The 17849-nt window shown below is 47.8% G+C and overlaps 1 protein-coding gene across 2 annotated transcripts in view; it reads right to left on the bottom strand.

The window, feature by feature from the left end:
* The window catches only part of HABP2 (hyaluronan binding protein 2), a 34383-nt gene extending 17236 nt beyond the window's left edge, over window positions 1-17147 (bottom strand). Inside the window, exons 1-2 of one of the 2 annotated variants that reach the window (XM_024756007.1) lie at window positions 16998-17147; window positions 4621-4657 (exon numbers count right to left, since the gene is read on the bottom strand). In XM_024756007.1, the coding sequence (XP_024611775.1) occupies window positions 4621-4657; window positions 16998-17066 (106 nt within the window). In that variant the 5' untranslated portion in view covers window positions 17067-17147. The remainder of the gene's footprint in view (window positions 1-4620; window positions 4658-16997) is intronic. The other variant, XM_024756008.1, reaches the window with a different exon arrangement.
* Window positions 17148-17849: the final 702 nt, after the last annotated feature.

The raw sequence follows: 17849 nt of genomic DNA, 5'->3' as shown, positions 1-17849 counted from the left end.
CTAGGGTCTGGGCTGGCCTTGGGACTTGCTTTGCCAATAGCTTCTAGTGGAAGCATTGTGTGCCAGCTCCAAGCTTCTCTTTCTCTCTCTCATGACTGCCGTGTGAACAAGTTTGGACTCTTCTAAGTAGGATAATGGAACATGTGAGGCAGCCTTAGGCCCCAGCCAAGATCTCAAACATGTAAGAAAGCCCAGCTAATCTCCCAGCTGACTACAGACACATGAGGAAGCCCAGCCAAGATCAGCTGACCCTGTCTAGGCTAGAAGAACTGCCCAGCTGAACCCAGTCTAAATTGCCAACCAGCACAGTTTGAACTGCACACATGGGTCCACTTACATGTGGATTTTTTTTCAGTAGATACATACGCACATGCAGTGGAAATGTATTTCCTCTTCCTTATGGCTTTCTTACTAACATTTTCTTTTCTCTGGCTTACTTGTAAGAATACAGTATATAACACATATAACATACAAAACTGTGTTGATCGACTGTTTATGTTATCAGTAAGGCTTCCAGCCAAGAGTAGACGCTTAGTAGTTAAGCTTGCGGGGAGTCAAAATGGATTTTTGACTACATGGGGAGGTCAGGACCCCCAACCCTTGAATTGTTCAAGAGCCAACCATATCATGTAGTAATAACAAATGAACACACATGACTTAATATTGAGTTGCTGGTGGGATACGAATTTTAGATACTAGAATTCCTCAGTGGCCCGGGTGGTTGCAGAATTTTAGGTTTCACGGCTGGATCTCAGAGGGCACATCTCTTGAGTTTTGTATTTAACTTGGTCTATCTGATTTCTTTCCTTCAACTAGACAGTTGGTTTCTTAAGAGAAAGGGCCATGTCCATTCCTCTTTCTACCCCACAGTGCCCGGCACAGAGCCCTATATGCTGTTAATATATGTGTTGGACAAATCAACCTTTCCCTCTATGGCCAAGCCTCCCTTCCTTCTGATTGGCTGGCACACAGTGGGCACATAGCTCTGCCAGTGAAGATGGTGTCTGCCTGGTACAGAGTAAACAGGGAATTCAGGGAAAAAAACTATTTGAGATTTGGGTCATAGATATTTGGTGAAGAAAATGCCTGATGAGCTAATAGGAGTATAGAAATTTGTCCAAGGGCTTTCCTGGGGAGACAGGGACTGCATGCAGGCTGACATGAAATTTGGTTCCATTGGTAGATTTTTTTAAAGTTTTCCAGGTTCCAATACAGACTACTTGAGATTTTCTCTAGGCTATAGAGAAGGAGAAAGCTTTGCAGGATGAACAGGGGAGCTGTCAGAAGCATTTCATATCAGGTATAAAAAGAAACCCTTGTGGATTTGTCTAATTATAAGAGTCTGTTTTTAGAATTTATCAGGAAGAATGGTAAAGAATATCCCGAGTTAACTCAAATATTCCACATAATAGGTTATTATGTACTGAGTATTTTCTATGTATTGGTGACTATACAAAATAAACGTGGTCACACACAACCTTATTTAACTTTAAAAAAACCTCTATAGCATAGGTATTATTATTCCCATTTTACAGAAAAGGAAAAACTAAGGCAGAAGGAGATGGTATCAGAAGCCAGGTCTACCTAAGTCCAAGTCTGGTTTGCTAGCTTATGAGCCCTGGAGCCTCTTGTGGGTTTGTGTTTCTGGAAACTCCATGGGTTTTGGCTTCCAGGAAGTAACACCATTGGGAAATCTCTGTTGTCACATCCTCCAGGTCCCTCAACCAGGATTATCGTGGTCCATACATGGGGTCTCTCGGAAAAACTCAAGAGTTCCTGGGATGGGGTTTTGCAGCTGCTTGGGTTAAAGAGCTTGCCAGATGTGTGGAACAGAATAAAAATCCCTGGAATGCCGTCCCTGTTGGCACCATCCATCACTGTGGCACAGACAGTTCCTCCGAGGGCCTCCCCCAAACCCCATCCCTGTCAGCCTGCATTTGATGCTTCCATTCTGGCTGACAGGGCAAGCCCAGCAGAGACCCTTGCTGGCAGGCATCAGGACAGCTGATGGATGGGCTCAGCCTGTGTTGCTGGGCAGAATCTAGCTGGCTTTGAAGAGGCATTTCTGCAGGCCTGTGGGCTGTCATGTCACCTGCTTTGGGGAGATGGGCAGAGTCTGTGTTGTTTGATGGTCACCTCCTCTGCCACCCGTTGGGGACTGTGGCCCAGGCCCATCTGCTCCAGCCAGGCCCTCACCATGTACTGTCTCCAGCAAGACCAACTACAGTAGCAGCTTGCCCGTGGACTTGAGCACAGCGTTTCCCTGGCCACACTGTTGTCAAAGCCGGCGGGGAATCTGACAAATTCCATCAAAGTACAACCCTCAGGTGAAATTAAATCAGACGCGAACAGGGCTGTTTTTAGAACCTAACCTGCTCTTTGCAGAAAGACCCAGCCACTACATCTCACCCTGTTCCACAGCCAGAGGCTGACAGAACACCTCGAGATGGACTCGGGGGTATGCATGTGGCCTGTTCCAGGATCCCTTCATCTACTTAACCAAACTATCAGAAGCCCTTGGCAGGGTTCTTATAAAGCCCAGAATCTCAGTATGTTAAATCCCACATTTTCTACTCCTTACTAAGTGGCTTTTCAGCCTGTGCTCGAATACCGCCAGTGATGGAGAACTCACTACCACTCAAGAGCCCAAAAGCCCATTCAGATTTTCTGACAACTATGATGATGAGGAAGTTCTTCCTGTTTGCAGATCAAACCTGACCCTAAAGTTTCCAATCTATTTGATTGAAGCTGAAGGCCTTATGGACACAAAGAATGTATCCACTCCCTCTTCTGTGAGGTCTGCTCAGCAGGGCCACGGCATACATTTGTTCGTGTTGTTCACTGCACAATCCAGGGTGTCATAAACTCATAGTCATTGTAGATGTCTTTTGCAACTTTCTGGCAGGTGGCAGTAAAGTTTCTTGAGGTAAATACTCCTGTTAACTCCCACAAAGCCCACCTCGTGGACTAGGGGTGGGGCTGCTTTTCTTTTTTTTTTTTTGGCGGTACGCGGGCCTCTCACTGTTGTGGCCTCTCCCGTTGCGGAGCACAGGCTCCGGACGCGCAGGCTCAGCGGCCATGGCTCACGGGCCCAGCCGCTCCGCGGCATGTGGGATCTTCCCGGACCGGGGCACGAACCCGTGTCCCCTGCATCGGCAGGCGGACTCTCAACCACTGCGCCACCAGGGAAGCCCGGGGCTGCTTTTTAAACACTTGAAGTGGGTGAGGTCCCTTGAGTGTTAGATGTCCTGTTTCTTCCTCTGTGCAAGCCCGCAGTTCCGAAGCTCTGTCTCGTTGGCACCCAGACCAAAGCAGCCCCTTCAGTGGTGCCTGAGAAGTTCGTGCTGAAGGCTGGGGAGGAGGCAGCTCTTCCCACCTCTTGGCCTTGGACCCACCCTGGATTCCATGTACGCTGCTGGTCTGGCCAGCTGGGGGAGCCCCCTGAAATACGATTCTTCCAAGCAATTGAATTATATGTTGTTGAATTCAACACTCTCCTTTGCTTTGGGGAAAGACACAGATCCTTTCCCAGTCCCCACACCATGCTCATGTACATTTCTATCCAATTCCACAAACATCCCCTGCAGGGCAGGACAAGTTCCAAGCATCGCTTGCCTTGAGCCGGCACAAATCTGTCTGCCCATCCAGGGCTTTGCTGCCGGAGAATATTGACTGTCAAGCTGAATTTGACCCAGTTATCACGTTCTTTGCTCCGAAGAGACCCTTGATCCAATGTTTAGACGTGACTGTGATCTCCCTGTGCCTGGCTCTTGTCCTCTGTGTGTGACCAACACAGGTCGTTACCAGTGGGGGATGTGTCCTCTGCCCCAGTGAAATAATCAGTGGAGTTTTCTCCTTTGGGCCTCAGAGCAGCAAAGGGAGACTCAGACCCAGAGACAGAGACCGAGAGTTGGACGATGTGGCAGGAAGGAGCAGCTCTGCTCAGCCCAGGCCTGGCTGAGGGCACCAGGCAGAGGAAGTGGGACAGGTGAGAGGTGGCAGGTGTGTCTGTGAGAGAAGAGCCTGTGTGGAAGACCATTGAGGAGACACACCGGGTGGAGGAGCAACCCAGTGGGGGTGCTGGTGAGAGGCCATCAGCAGCGGTGGGCCAGCCGGGGGCTGCCTGCACGGCACCACCCTCTCAGCACAGAGGGGCTGGCTCCCCACCGAAGTGGGTGGAGAGAGTGGGGTAGCACAGGGCTGGCCTTCCTGGAGCCATTGTTCAAGACACCCTCACTTTGCCTTGGCCTTTTGGTCTCATTTCAGACACTAATGGGCTGTGTGACCTCGGGCAGGATGCTTCCCCTCTCTGGGCCTCAGTATCCTTCTGTATAAAATGAAGGGGTTTAACGGCTTCAGCAATTCTTCCCTTGGGGTCATGAGACTGGACATCAGGGATGTCCACAGGCAACTCAAAATTGTGTAAAGCACTGTGTGTGTGTGTGGACACACAAATACCCAGGAATGCATTTCTCTGGGAAGATCTTCAAAGCGGTCCGTGACACTTCTGAACCATTGGAACCCTGAGGTCACATCCACACTCGCATGTACGGGCCCCCTTTTCTCCATCCCAGAACCAGCCTGTGGGGTTGGAAGCCCCAGGGGGGTCCGCACACTCACCTGGGTCCGGGTCGGTGAGTAAAGACAGGAGGGAGAACTGAAAAACAAAATGACACAGAGCAGAGCAAGGTTGAGTCCTCTGAGCAGGCTGGGTGCTTTCCTGAGCTCCCGTGAGCTGAAAGGAGCCTTCTCGGAGTCATAGCTAGGACACAGGAGCACGGGGTACTTCCTGATGGCTGGAGCGGTGGTGTCGTGGATCGGAGAGAGAGGGGCTGCGGCCTATTTGACGATGCTCCCCACTCTTCCTGTGCTGGCTGAGTGATCCAAAGCATCACTCTTTCTCCCCGGGGTGGATGTGTAGTGCTTGCACTTACCTGTTCCCATGCTGGAACCTGGCTGCCCAGGTACTGACCGTCTTGTCAGGTACAGTGATCAGCATGTATTGTGCATCTCCTCTGGCCGACTACACATTGCTGCATTTAACTCTTCTAACGACCCTATGAAGAGGCTTTATTAGCCTGTTTACAGATGAGAAAATTGAGGCTCAGAGGTCATACAGCCGTGAGAGGATTTGGATTCATGCCCAAGTCTAGTGATTGTCTCAGGTGACAGTTCCTTAAGGTTGGAGATGGACAGATGCTTAAGCTCTCCAATTACTTCCCACTGTTCTTGGAATAAAATACAAACACCAACTATGACCTGTAAACCTCCTCCCATACCCCTCTCTCCTGCTGCTCTTCACTAATCTCCAGCCACACCTAGGTTCAAAATGACACTAGCCAAGCTCTTTCCACCTCAGGCCGTTTGCAATTGCTGTTCCCTCTGCCTAGAAAACTCTCCACCCCACCCCTCCAATGACCATCACTGGGTCTCAGCTTAAATGTCATCTGCCCCGACTCCCCTATCAGTATGACATGCCCCCATTGTTTTGTCTCTGCACCCATTCATTTCCTCCATGGTCCCCATTACAGCTTGTAGTTTTGTATGTTTATCTGCATGTTATCTGTCTCTCACATCAAGCTCTGCCCTCACAAGAAAGTCGAGGCTCTTGTCTGTTTCATCACTGACGTATTTACCTAATATTGAGCACGGTGCTTGGCACATGGCATGCCTCAAAAAGTTTTGCATAAAAAAGTAAATAATGATAGGAATAGTGGTTTTTGGTGGTGGTGGTAATGTTTTTTGTTTTTTTTACAATGCAGTACTTACCAGAAAAAGAAAGTTTTACCTATTTAATAGCTGGAATATTTTCTTTCACTTACATCAGATGTCAGCAAACAAAGGTCCTTGAGCCGAACCTGGCAGTTGTGTTTTTGCCAATAAAGTTTATTTATTTTATTTTATTTATGGCCACGCCCACCTGCTTACACATTGCCTGTGTCTGCCTTTGTGCTGCAACTGCAGGGCATTTGTTGACACAGAGAGTATAGTCCCAAATATCTCCTATCGGGTGCTTTACAGACCAAGTTTGCTGACCTCTGACTTGGAAAACAAGAGTTCTATCTCCTGACAGGGTTCCCTTTGGGTGGGTCTCAGTGACCAGGAAGCGGCTGTCAGTGTGATGTATCTTCCTCATACCCAGTCTAGGCAGTTTGGTATATTTGCTTCCTCTACCCTCAGCAGAAGTTTTAATTTTCTGTTTTACTGTAGCCTCCTCAGTCATTTTTGGGTAAAATGGTAAAAAGAAAGACTGCATCCCGACGTGATGTACGCACAATAGGGCACAACATCAACTTGTAGCGTTCTGGACAAAAACGCTTATCCTAAATCTACTCACGGGGAACGTGACAGGCCCAAGTTGTGGGCTTTCTACAAAATAACTAGCCTCGATTCTGCAAGATTGTCAGTGTCACAAAAGACAAAAAAGATGGGAAGACTGTTCTTTATTAAATGAGGCTAGAGACACCTGACAACTAAATGCAGCGTGGGTTCTTGATTGGATCCTAGATTTAAAAAAAAAAAAAAAAGAAAAGAAAAGCCCTAAAGGATATTATTGGGACAATTGGGAAATCTGAATATAGACTTATGTCAGTATTATTTCGTTAGTGTTGAATTTCTTGAGAGTGATAATGGTAGTGTGGTTTGTAGGAACACGTCCTTATTCTTAGAAGATGCTGAAGTAGGGAGGGAGATGTCTGCAACTTAGGTGCAAACGATTCAGAAAACCAACCAACCAACCAACCAAACAAACAAACAAAACAAATGTATATATCGGGTTGGCCAAAAAGTTCGTTTGGGTTTTTTCCCCAATGCATAAGAGATCATGGCAGAAAGCAACTATGGCAAAGGTTCTGTGTTGCATCTATCTGGGTGAATGATATTCAGTGAATTATTCTTTCCAGTTTTCTGGAGGTTTGACAAATTACAAAATAAAAAGTTGTGGGGGAGAAAGTCATGCAAAGAAAGGCAGAGGGGGCTTCCCTGGTGGCGCAGTGGTTGAGAGTCCACCTGCTGATGCAGGGGACACGGGTTCGTGCCCCGGTCCAGGAAGATCCCACATGCCGCGGAGCAGCTGGGCCCGTGAGCCATGGCCGCTGAGCCTGCGCGTCCGGAGCCTGTGCTCCGCAACGGGAGAGGCCACAACAGTGAAAGGCCCGCGTACCGCAAAAAAAAAAAAAAAAAAAAAAAAAAGGAAAAAAAAAAGAAAGGGATAGATGCCATCTGTTGTCTGGACAGTGACTATTTAAATGCATCACTATTGCCCTGCCCTGTTTCTGCAGGAAATAGACAAGGGGTGGGGATTTTGTTTGGTGGGGGTTGGTAGTGGCAGGCGGAGTTGGCAGAAGAAGGGCAGGTTCAGGTCTTAGGGTGTTTCTGGGGCTGGGGTACTTGAACAGGGAGCAGCTGACGTTGACACCTCTGGGCATGAGTGGCAGGCAGGTGACAGAGAAGAAGCATGAGGGGACCCTGAGGACAAATGTTACACCTCGTCTCTCCCTCGTCACAGCCAGTCCTGGTCCATTGCCTGCCTCATCCTCCCTCCATAAAGCTTGTGTGGACGTCAGGGCCTGTCACTCTCTACCTGTCTTCATCCAGCCCTTCAGGACCGGAGCCAGGGCGAGACCCCCAAATCTTAGCTGGAAACTGGAGCTTGAGGGAGAGTCAGGTGCTGCACTGCCCACAGCCAGCAGGTGGCAGACGTGCCCTTCCCAGGAGTTGGAGCTGGAGCTGGGGCTCAGATGGAAAGCAAACAGAAAGAAAACAGTACCTTCCTGGCCTGGGGGCACCTTCAGATCCCACAGGCTCTCAGGGGGTCTGAAGCAGCTGCCGCCCAGCTGTGCAGCCTGGGCTGCATGTCAGGGTGTCCCAGGGGTCGGAAGCAGACCCACTCATTTTGTGGATCACTGGATCCACCCTCAGAAAGAGGCTGTGGTGAAATGTGGGCACCGGCAGCCCAAACACCAGGCTGGATATTGGGGGACCAAACCGGAAAGGCTAGGACAATAGCCAGTGATTTATGCCTTATACCTGGATCCTGAAACTAACCTGGATGATGGCGGGGGGCTGAGGGGGATGGATAGACACAATATCTGCCTCCTTTCATCCCATTATTCCATTCCAGTTTTCAAAAGAGACAGGGAAGTAAGAACTCCTATGCCTGGGACTTGCAAATCTAAAGAGGAAGGTCATCGATGCAAAAGAAGTAGGAAGAGGCGCAGGAAGGGACAGCTGTGATCTCAGCTCGCATTTATTAAGACCCGACAGTTGCCAAGGACTGTGCTAAATGATTTATGTGCATTTTGTCTCTTTCATTGCACAGAATCCTTGATAATTGAAGTACTGTAATTATGCCCATTTTAGAGGTGAGAAGACACATTTGCAGAGATTAAATTGCCCAAAATAACTCAGCTAGTAAATGATAGAGCCGGGCCAGAAAAGAGCCAGTCTAACACCAGAGCCATTGCTGTGAGGGATGAGGGACCCACAGCCTGCAAACATGGTGTTGAAAAGATGGAGAAGGAAATGGGAGAGCTACTTAATGCTAAGAGAAGCAGGACATTGTGCCCGGTGAAGAGATTGGGTCCTTATTCTTGGAAACCTTTGGGAAAATCTTGTCCAGAGTTGCCCAGGCCTGGGAAGACACAGAGAGGGCCACTAGGTCCCATGGACATCTGGGGAAGGGACAAAAGTCATCTGCAGCCTCAGCCAGTCCACTGTGACAAACACATCTCAGCAAACATCTTCACCCGATCAGAAGGCACACGAGCCACTGCCTGTTTCGTCCACCACATTTATTCCCAGTCTCACCAGGGATGAGTGGTCACAGCTGCCTCAGCTCCTCTTAGAGGGCTGGGAATAGCAGCTTCTTGCACATGGAAAGGTAGCTGCTTTGCAATAGGTTCAGAGAGACCTCTCTAGATCCAATTGCTGGTCCATCTACAATCGGGCTTTCACAGTGGACCCGTGGCTCAGGACTTTGGCCTTCCCCAGTTAGAAGCAAATTATTAGCAATGTTAATATCCCACCCCCCCCAGCCCAGTCACCAGGGAGCATGTCTCATGATCTGGTGTCTTCTAGGCTCAAGGTGGTTTGTGGGCAAGGCAGGGAGGGGCAGAGAGAAGGATCCTGCTTACTGATTACTGAGTCTTACTGATTTACAGTGTAATCTCCTTGAGGGTGGAGGGAGTTGAGGTCTCATCTCTTCTGTCCTATCTTTATTCTAGTAATTATTTCAACTCAGTTTCTTCCTCTACCTTTCACAATTCTAGACCTTCTTGAAAACAAATCAAAAAGGCAGAGGCTAAAATCTGCCTTGATGGGTTCCAGGAATTAATTGATAGGAAATATTCTCAGAGGACTGGGAAGCAGTAGAGGGGAGAAGTGGGGCTAGACCTGACCTTTGGGGCTAGGAGCTTGACTTAGAATGAACCAATAGCAGAAAAATCTTTCACCTGGTAAGTAAGACATTGGGACTCAAATTCCAGCCATCTCTTTCTCTGCAGTTATTCTACCATGACCGGGTGGTAGACCAGATGTCACTGCACACCAGGAAAAGATTTGCATTGCTCCTAAAGGTAGCTGGGGAGGAGAGAACTCTGCACTGTGGCCAGGTGAGGGTGAGGCTGCTGGGCTGGAAGGCAAGCCAGGGACAGGACTGCACAGCTCAGCAGAGCCAGTCCCCACTGCTGGACACAGCTCAAGGTTAGGGTGAGAGGCGGAGGTGACAGAGGACAGGGGTTGCCAGTATCTCAGGCACCATCCCAACTACTGCCTCACAACATCCTCCCACTCTGGCCCCTCCTGCAAAAAGCTATGTCATGAGATGAACGACTGTGCAAAACCTCGGTCATTTTTTTTTAATTGTAAAATACATGCTACACGATATTTTTCATTTTAACCATTTTTAAGTATACCATTCAATGGCATTAATTACATTCACAATGTTATGTAACCATTACCACTGTCTATAGCCAAAACTTTTTCATCATCCCCAGCATAAACTCTGTACCTATTAAACAACGACTCTCTTCCTTCCTCTTCCAAGCCCGTAGTAAGCTCTATTCCACTTTGTCTCTATGACTTTGCCTGTTCTAGGTACCTCATATAAGTGGAGTCATACATTATGTGTCCTTCTGTGACTGGCTTTATTTCACTATGAATAATGTTTTCAAGGTTTGTCCATGTTGTAGCATATCTCAAAAATGTGTTCCTTTTTATGGCTAAATAGTATTCCATTATATATCACAATTTGTTTATCCATTCATCTGTTGGTGGATACTTGGGTTGTTTCTATCTTTTGGCTATATGAATAAGACTGCTATGAACATTGATGTACAGATATCTGTTTGATTCTCTGGTTTCCATTCTTTTGGGCCAGTACCAGAAGTAGAATTGCTGGGTCATATGGTAATACTGTGTTTAACTTTTTAAGAAACCGCCATACTGTTTCCGCAGTGGCTACACCATTTTACATTCCCACCAGCAATAAATGAGGGTTCTGATTTTTCCACATCCTCGCCAATACTTGTTATTTTCCTTTTTTTTTTTTTTTCGGTACGTGGGCCTCTCACTGCTGTGGCCTCTCCTGCTGCGGAGCACAGGCTCCGGACGCGCAGGCTCAGCGGCCATGGCTCACGGGCCCAGCCGCTCCACGGCATGTGGGATCTTCCCAGACCGGGGCACGAACCCGTGTCCCCTGCATCGGCAGGCGGACTCTCAACCACTGCGCCACCAGGGAATCCCTCCATTTTTAAAAGGTTCGAGGCATCCTAGCAGGTATGAGGTGGTGCCACTCAGTCCTTTGTAGTCACAAGGAATCTCATCCTTGCTTTAGCACACAAGCTGTGCGACGCTGTCCCAGGATTGGCAGCTTCACTGTGGCTTTGCTTTAATCTGAAGCTCAGGGTGAGGAGGGATGGCTCTAACGGGAAAATTCAGACGCCAAAGGAGAGGCACCAGCCAGTGGTCCCTGTGGGTGGTTTCTTTCTCGAGGGCCTGGATGAAGCTGTTCACAGGACCACAGCAATGAGCCAGGAGGCACTGTGAAGAGGAGCTGGCCTCGACCCTTTATGTGCAAAGGAGGAAGCTCAGGCCCAGCAGGGTGACATGGCTCCTGTAAGGACGCGAGTGGATTGGGTCAGGGAGGAATTCAAGGCCAGGTCGCCTCCCTGTGAGGCTGATCCCCTGTGCCTGGCTCAGAGCCACCTGTACAGACCTCTGCCCAGTTAACTGGAGACTGGGCTGCAGCTTCATGCGGCGAGCCGGGCCGGGGCAGGGCAGAGAGGAGAGTCCCGTTTGTAGACCCTGGGAATTTCCATTTTTATCTGGGGAGCGTTTGATAAGAATTCAGATCCCTGGGCCCCACTTGCAGGTTGTGCTCCCATGGGCCTGGAGTGGGCCCAGAACATGCATTTTCAATCAGCCCCCAGCTCACTCTGCCGTTGGCCACGCTTCGATTTTACCTCTCTTGGGCCTGAAGCTCCTGGCCAAGGAGACAGGTGAGTCTATCTTTGCTCCCGTGCAAATTGTTGAATCTCTTTGTGCCTCGTTTCCCCAGTGATAAAAGAAAGAATTCCCTTACCCAACCTGACGTTTGATTCAGGGGGATTTGTCTGCTCAGGGAGAGCACAGCATTTGCAGTGGGTTACTCTTCAGGTAAGCACTTAGTGAGAAGTATTGGAACGGATGGCTCATCCCAGGACTTGTGGGGAGGGGGCTGAAGGATTGGTGGTGAGACCATCCAGGATAAGGAGACTGGATAAAAACAAACACTCATTTCTGGATGTGATCATGCACTTCAGAACCCTTTGAAAAAGCAGGTGTACAAAAAAAGAAACAGAAGGGCCTGTGGGGGTGGAGTCTGAGGCCCACCACATGGGCACAAGCCCCATATTCACCTCCTTGGCCAGTCGGTTCTCAGGAAAGTAACTTCCCCATTGATGGGCACCAACTCCACCCCTGAAGCTGTCTTTACTTCTGTGCTTTCTCTGTTGTGGGACATGAACCGCTGCTGGTACCCAAGCTGATTGGGGTGGTGCCTGGCCAGGGAGAGTCATCACATCAAAACACAGCGTGAGAGAGTCATTCCCTTCTCAGTTTTACTGTCATCTCTTCCAATCCCATCACAAAGACAGACTGGGGTGGCCCTGGTAAGTCCCTCCCCTCTACCTCTTGCTCCTAATAAGGAGAAAGCAGGAGTCAGCTCTGCGTTTTAGCGTGACAGCTGCAGCCGGTTAGAATTCAATGGCATTGTTTCATCTTCTTTGATTTTCCCATTTATAGTAGTGATGGTTTCCTTTAAAAATATATCTATCTAGGTAGGCAAAAAGTGAGTCTGTTCAACAAAAGTATTAAGAAACTAGTCTGGGCTTTGGCAAAATTTCTGAAGATGGATTCATTCATGACTAAAGTTTTGAAAGCACTGAGCTAGTGGGTTGCCATCTAGCAAGACTTGATCCTTCTGGTGTTGGAAAGAAAAGCTCCGGGGATTGTTGAAGGAGCCTCCAGATGGGAGTGGCTTTTCCTCCTGCCTGAAACTGGAGTCTGAGGCCACTGTCCCCCTGGACACCTTCTATTCCACATTGAGAGTCCCAGTCGTTTCGGGGTAGTGCCCAGCATGGCAACCTCTAACACAGTGGTTATGAGCATGGAACTGGCATCAGGCAGACCTGGGTTTGAATCCCAGCTCCGTAACCTCGCAGGCGGGCCATTTGCACAGACTACTTAATTTCTGTAAAGCTTAGTTTCTTATCTGTAAAATGAGGATAACAGTGGTCCTTAACTCATAGGGCTGTTGGGAAGCTTTACAGGCGATAATAAACATAAAGCACACAATACCTGACATGTGGTAAAGATTCGATAAACTTAATAAATACTTGCTGCTATGATTATGATTAGCCACTGTTGTCAATGAGTTTGAATTTTTTTTTCAAATTATTAAGTGATTGAGGGGAGCTCACTCAGCACAAACTCTTCCTCGAATTTGTTCATCAAGTCACAAGCACGTCACACCAACCCCCTCCCCTCATTTTTCCTGGGATCTTTGCCAAGTCCTAAGCCAGGAAACCTTGTTATATTAATTATGAAGAAAAAGCATGTTTTATTTAAAATCCTGGCTGCCGAATATTCTGCCATGCTGTTTCTCTGTGACAGCAGAATTGCTTTTGCATTTAGGAAACTCTAATGAATTGAAAATATAAATATATCTGTGCCTACATACACAGGCGATTTCCTGCGACCTGATTTCCCTAAATACCAGTGTACACTGCCAAAGCTAATGAGATGGACTTGTGCTTAGGACCAGGTTTCTTTAAAATCTATAAGAACATGCAGTGCAGTTCAGTCCCTCTCTTTTCCAGAAGACTCTGAATGGGTTACAGCAGGAGGAAGTGATGTCTCCTAGGCCTGAAAGAGACTCTGACATTCCAGAGCCTCGACACTTTGAAAAAGGTGGTTCGTGTTATCCCATCCATGGCCTCGTTTGGTCCTGGGGGCCAGGTAGATTTGGATACTTGAATTAATCAGACACTGAGCCCTGTTACCTGACCATCCAAAATTGGCTCTAATACCTCAGCACCCACAGTGTTGCTAAACAATAACTGGACAAGCAGGCTCTCTCTCCATTTCTTTCTCTTTCTGCCTCTCTCTTTCCAAGGTAGAATGAGGTAGATAATGTACACCTGTCAAGCAGAGAGGGTGTCAGAAAGAGAGGGTGCTGGGGCCTGTGGGATCTGGGAGGCTTCAGCTTCTAATATAAGCTTCTAATTCAGCTTCTAATAAGCAATAGTTCCTTCTCCCCTTGGTGCCATGCAAGAATGGGAGCCTGTGTCACTAGAATGCCTGATTTTCAAGAAAAGCTGGGGATCTGTATTGTTATGTGAAATGTTCTGATTCTCAGATGTCACCCAGCAATTGAAAGGAAATGAAAATACTCTTCAGGCTGAACTTCTACCCACCAAATAAAACTCAGGCTGTGAGCAGGATGTACCCCAAGCTGCCAATTTGCAACCTCTGGTCTGTGCAGACATTTTTGTGACTCTTTATCTAGGAGGATGCTGGAGTTCTAGAGTTCTTGGACTCTAAACTCTAGGGTTTAAAAAGCTTAGAAATGGGAGCAAACATGCATTTTAATTGTAAGGCCGCTGTTGCCATGGGCTGAGATAAGCAGGGCGGGCCCGACAAGCTTGTCCTCTGGTTTATGACCCTAGAAGAGGTCAAGTTACATTATGGCTGAGGCCAGTGGCACCTCAAATCACCCTAAGAACCACAGTAAGAAGAGATGTCCAAGCCTTGGGGACGGGGCACATACAGTTGAGCGGGCCTCCTGTGATGGACAAGGAATTGGACGGAGCTGGGTCTTTGTCCTGGCTGGGAAGTTAGTTCAACGTCTTTGGGCTTGTTTCTCCTTCAAACAATGGGAATAACAATACAAGACTGTGCTGGGGACAGGTGTTCAAAACTGACAGGTAAGGAAAACAAATCTAGACCAGACCAGGAAGGCACTAAGAAGGATTCCCTGGAATCCACGACAACTCTATTTGACTGCACCTTTTTTGGATCGTGGCTATCTGAATGAAAACCTAAGTTAAAGACGAGCCTACAGAGAAGTCTTCATAATTTTTGTTGCATGATCTGAGCTCATGGGAGGGTCTCCAGGCACCTTTCCAATGGGCAGCAATCAGAGACCCTTTGCTTTAAAGTTTCAGAGGCACATGGAATCTGTTACACTCCACCCAGGAAAGAGGCCCCTGGTCCAAGTGCCTCCCATCCCTACAGGAAGGACAATGCCCTGAAGCTATATGGACCAAAGAAATCTCATCCTTAGCCAGGGCCCCAGGCAAGAGACCTTATCCAGAAAGAGGGACACCAGCCATAGTCTAGGACTCAGCTCTGCCACCTCCCAGCTTTGTGACCTGAGGACACATTACCCAGCTCCTGATCTGTAAACTGAGATCAATAACAGTACCTATTTCTTAGGGTCCTTCTGGAGGACCCAAAGACCAATGTGTCAAAAGCACAGAGCCTGGCACACAGGATTTTTCATCAAATGGTAGCAGTTGGTTATTATTTTTAGCTACATGGGGCAGGAGAGGCCACCCTGTCCATCGGGCTATGTGGCCCCTTCCTCCCTGGTGTTGCCTCAAACTCTCTAGACATCTGAGTGAACTGGCCACTTTCCCCTGGATGTCTGTGTACTGGCCTATGGGACAGAAGCTGCCCTCCCGACCACCTGTCTGGCACACATCTGGAGTAAGAAAACATTCCAAAGCCCTGAATCCCCTCTTTGGAATTGACTAATCTCATTGCCTAAAGGCTATCTCTTGTATTTTCTCTTTTATCCATTATTGACTTATATTTTCATCGCTAACCCTAAAAATTCACTGGGGCTTGCAAAAAAGGGATTTGGGGCAAGCATTACCTTTTGGTGAATTTCAAACAGAGTGCATCCACTCTCTTCCTTGCCTGCAAACTTTAGGATCTAATTCTTTCTGACTGGTACTTTCTCCGGGTCCCTTGTGAACCTCTGATAGTTTCCATCGCTTTTCTCTAGACTTGCGGTATTTCTGCAGGATCTTGGCCCCAGACATCCAACAACAATCAGTGATGTAGGGGGTTTGATAACAACTGGTCATTGTAGCCACACACACCACACACACACACACACACACACACACACACACACACACACACACACACGTCATCTCTGGAAAAGAAAACTCTTCCAGAGGTGAGTCATTGGCAGCTTAATATGGAACTAAGGTAGATGTCTGAGTACAGCTGACCAAAAGGGGAGGAGAAGCTGTTGTTTTTAAAGTGTGCTAATCAGAAAACCTGGAATTTAATCTGCTGCCTGCAGGAAAATCTCTATGGAGTGAAATGGAAAATAAGATACAAAGGTATTTAATGAGATAAATAGGTTATGACTGTTATTTCAGTTCTCAGCCCTTTCTTGTTCTCTATTCAAACCCCCTCCACTCCAACAAAGGGGCGCATTCTCTGATTTTTATAGAGAACTCATATTCACTTTGGAAATCTCAAGGGAAAAGAGCTAACATTTATTGAAAGCCACATACATTGCCCCATTTAATCGGTCTCGACCCTCCCCAAATCTGGGGGAGATTATCACTAGGTTTGCAGTAGAGGAAGCTGAGGCTCATAGAGACGATGTTACTTGTTCCACAGCTAGAAGGCGGCAAAGCTGAGATTCAAACCCTGGCTCCCAAGTCCACACTCATGCCTCCAACCCATCCAAGAGGCGCGAGGTCTGGTGAAGGCCCTCTCTCACATGTCCACAGAGACCCAGCTAACACTCTTGGACCACAACAGCACACAGCAGGGGCCGACACCTCCACAACTCACCTGCTCCCGGATGTCTTGAGTCCCCCGTGTGAGAACCCCTGATGTCCCTTTCCTTCCATTCTCACCATGACCTTCCTGGGGCCCCTGCTCCTCTCTGCCCCATTCACTACAGCCATGGTTACAGGGTGATGGGAGAAAAAGTGCTGCCCACAAAGCTTCTCTCCAAATCTAATCCATCTAAGTAAACCTGTTGCCAGCCGGATTCTCCTCTAGAGCCAAAGCACAGGGGTGCTTACCCTAGTGTCACCTGAAATAGCTGGAGAACACGTATGTGTGTTGGCATGTACAGAGAGAGAGTTTGTAGCTTTCGGCAGCTTCCCAGAGGGATCTCTGAGGTCCATGCCAGATCACAACACACTGCCTTAGCAGAGTTTCTTGCTCTGATCTCCTTAGTTGGAAGGTGTTCATGGAGACTCTGCTCCAAGAGGGCTCATGTCAATTGCATGGCTTCATGGAACTGGCCCCTTAACAGCAACCAACATGCCAGGCCTGCATTAGCCCTTGAAATCAGGACATATTCCACCTGGCAACACCAGCCTTTCACGACTAAAGTTTCTCATCACTCCTGGCCCAGCTGGTTTGGTCCTGCTAATAACCTCAGAGTCTCTCAACTACAGATATTTGAAAAGAACACTTACCCCGAAGGCTGTCTCTCCCGCCAGAAACATTAACAGCAGAACATGGAGATCAGACATTCTGGCAAACATCTTTGTAGTGTAAGAACTCTTGTTTTGCTCTTAAAACAATTTCTTTTGTTGTCTATGCCTTTAGGGGGGAAAGTGTCAGTCTCCAAGGATTCAGGAACAAATGAAGAGGACGCAAATTATTAACTAGGCATCAAATACTGTTTAATGTTTAATGTTTTGCAAACCAACTATCTTGATTAAACAAATGGTAACTTTGGGGCTGGGCTGAGCCATGGGGGTGGTTTGTTTTCTGGAGAGAAAGCAGCAAAGTGGCCCTGGCTCCTGGGGTTGGGGGTGAGGGGGTAGCTGCTGAGTGTTCGGCGCAGAAGGCCCGATGGTCCCCTAGCATCCCAGCCACAGGGTGGGAGCCCTAATAGGGTGAGAGTCCTGCCACAGGCCTCTGACATTTGCTGATTGAACAGAATGTTAATAGAGTTTGGATTCAACAGATCTCAAACAGAATTAAGGCATGGATGGGCTCCTAATAACATCACGCTTTATATTCATGAAAAATAAATTAAAGGATGCAAAACTGCTATTGACAAACATTGATTCTGGGCCCTTTGAAGCCTTGCCCATGGTTGCTTGTTGGCTTCAAAAGTTTTCTTTTAAATTTCATTACATAAGGTTTTAACTTTTTAATTAGTTTTTTTTTTTTCCTCCTTTCATTGGAGTCTTTCTTTGATCAAGAGGGGGAAAAAAGCCCATGGTGTTCATATTCGGGGCCAATTGTTTCCTACGTTCCTTTTATAGCTGCACTGGTTACAGGTAGCAACACGTAGAGCAACAGTTACCTGTGAAGTG

This window comes from Neophocaena asiaeorientalis, unplaced genomic scaffold (assembly GCF_003031525.2).
Source record: "Neophocaena asiaeorientalis asiaeorientalis breed wild unplaced genomic scaffold, Neophocaena_asiaeorientalis_V1.1 scaffold85, whole genome shotgun sequence".
NCBI classification, from domain to species: domain Eukaryota; kingdom Metazoa; phylum Chordata; class Mammalia; order Artiodactyla; family Phocoenidae; genus Neophocaena; species Neophocaena asiaeorientalis.
This window is presented reverse-complemented; position numbering and strand designations above follow the sequence as displayed.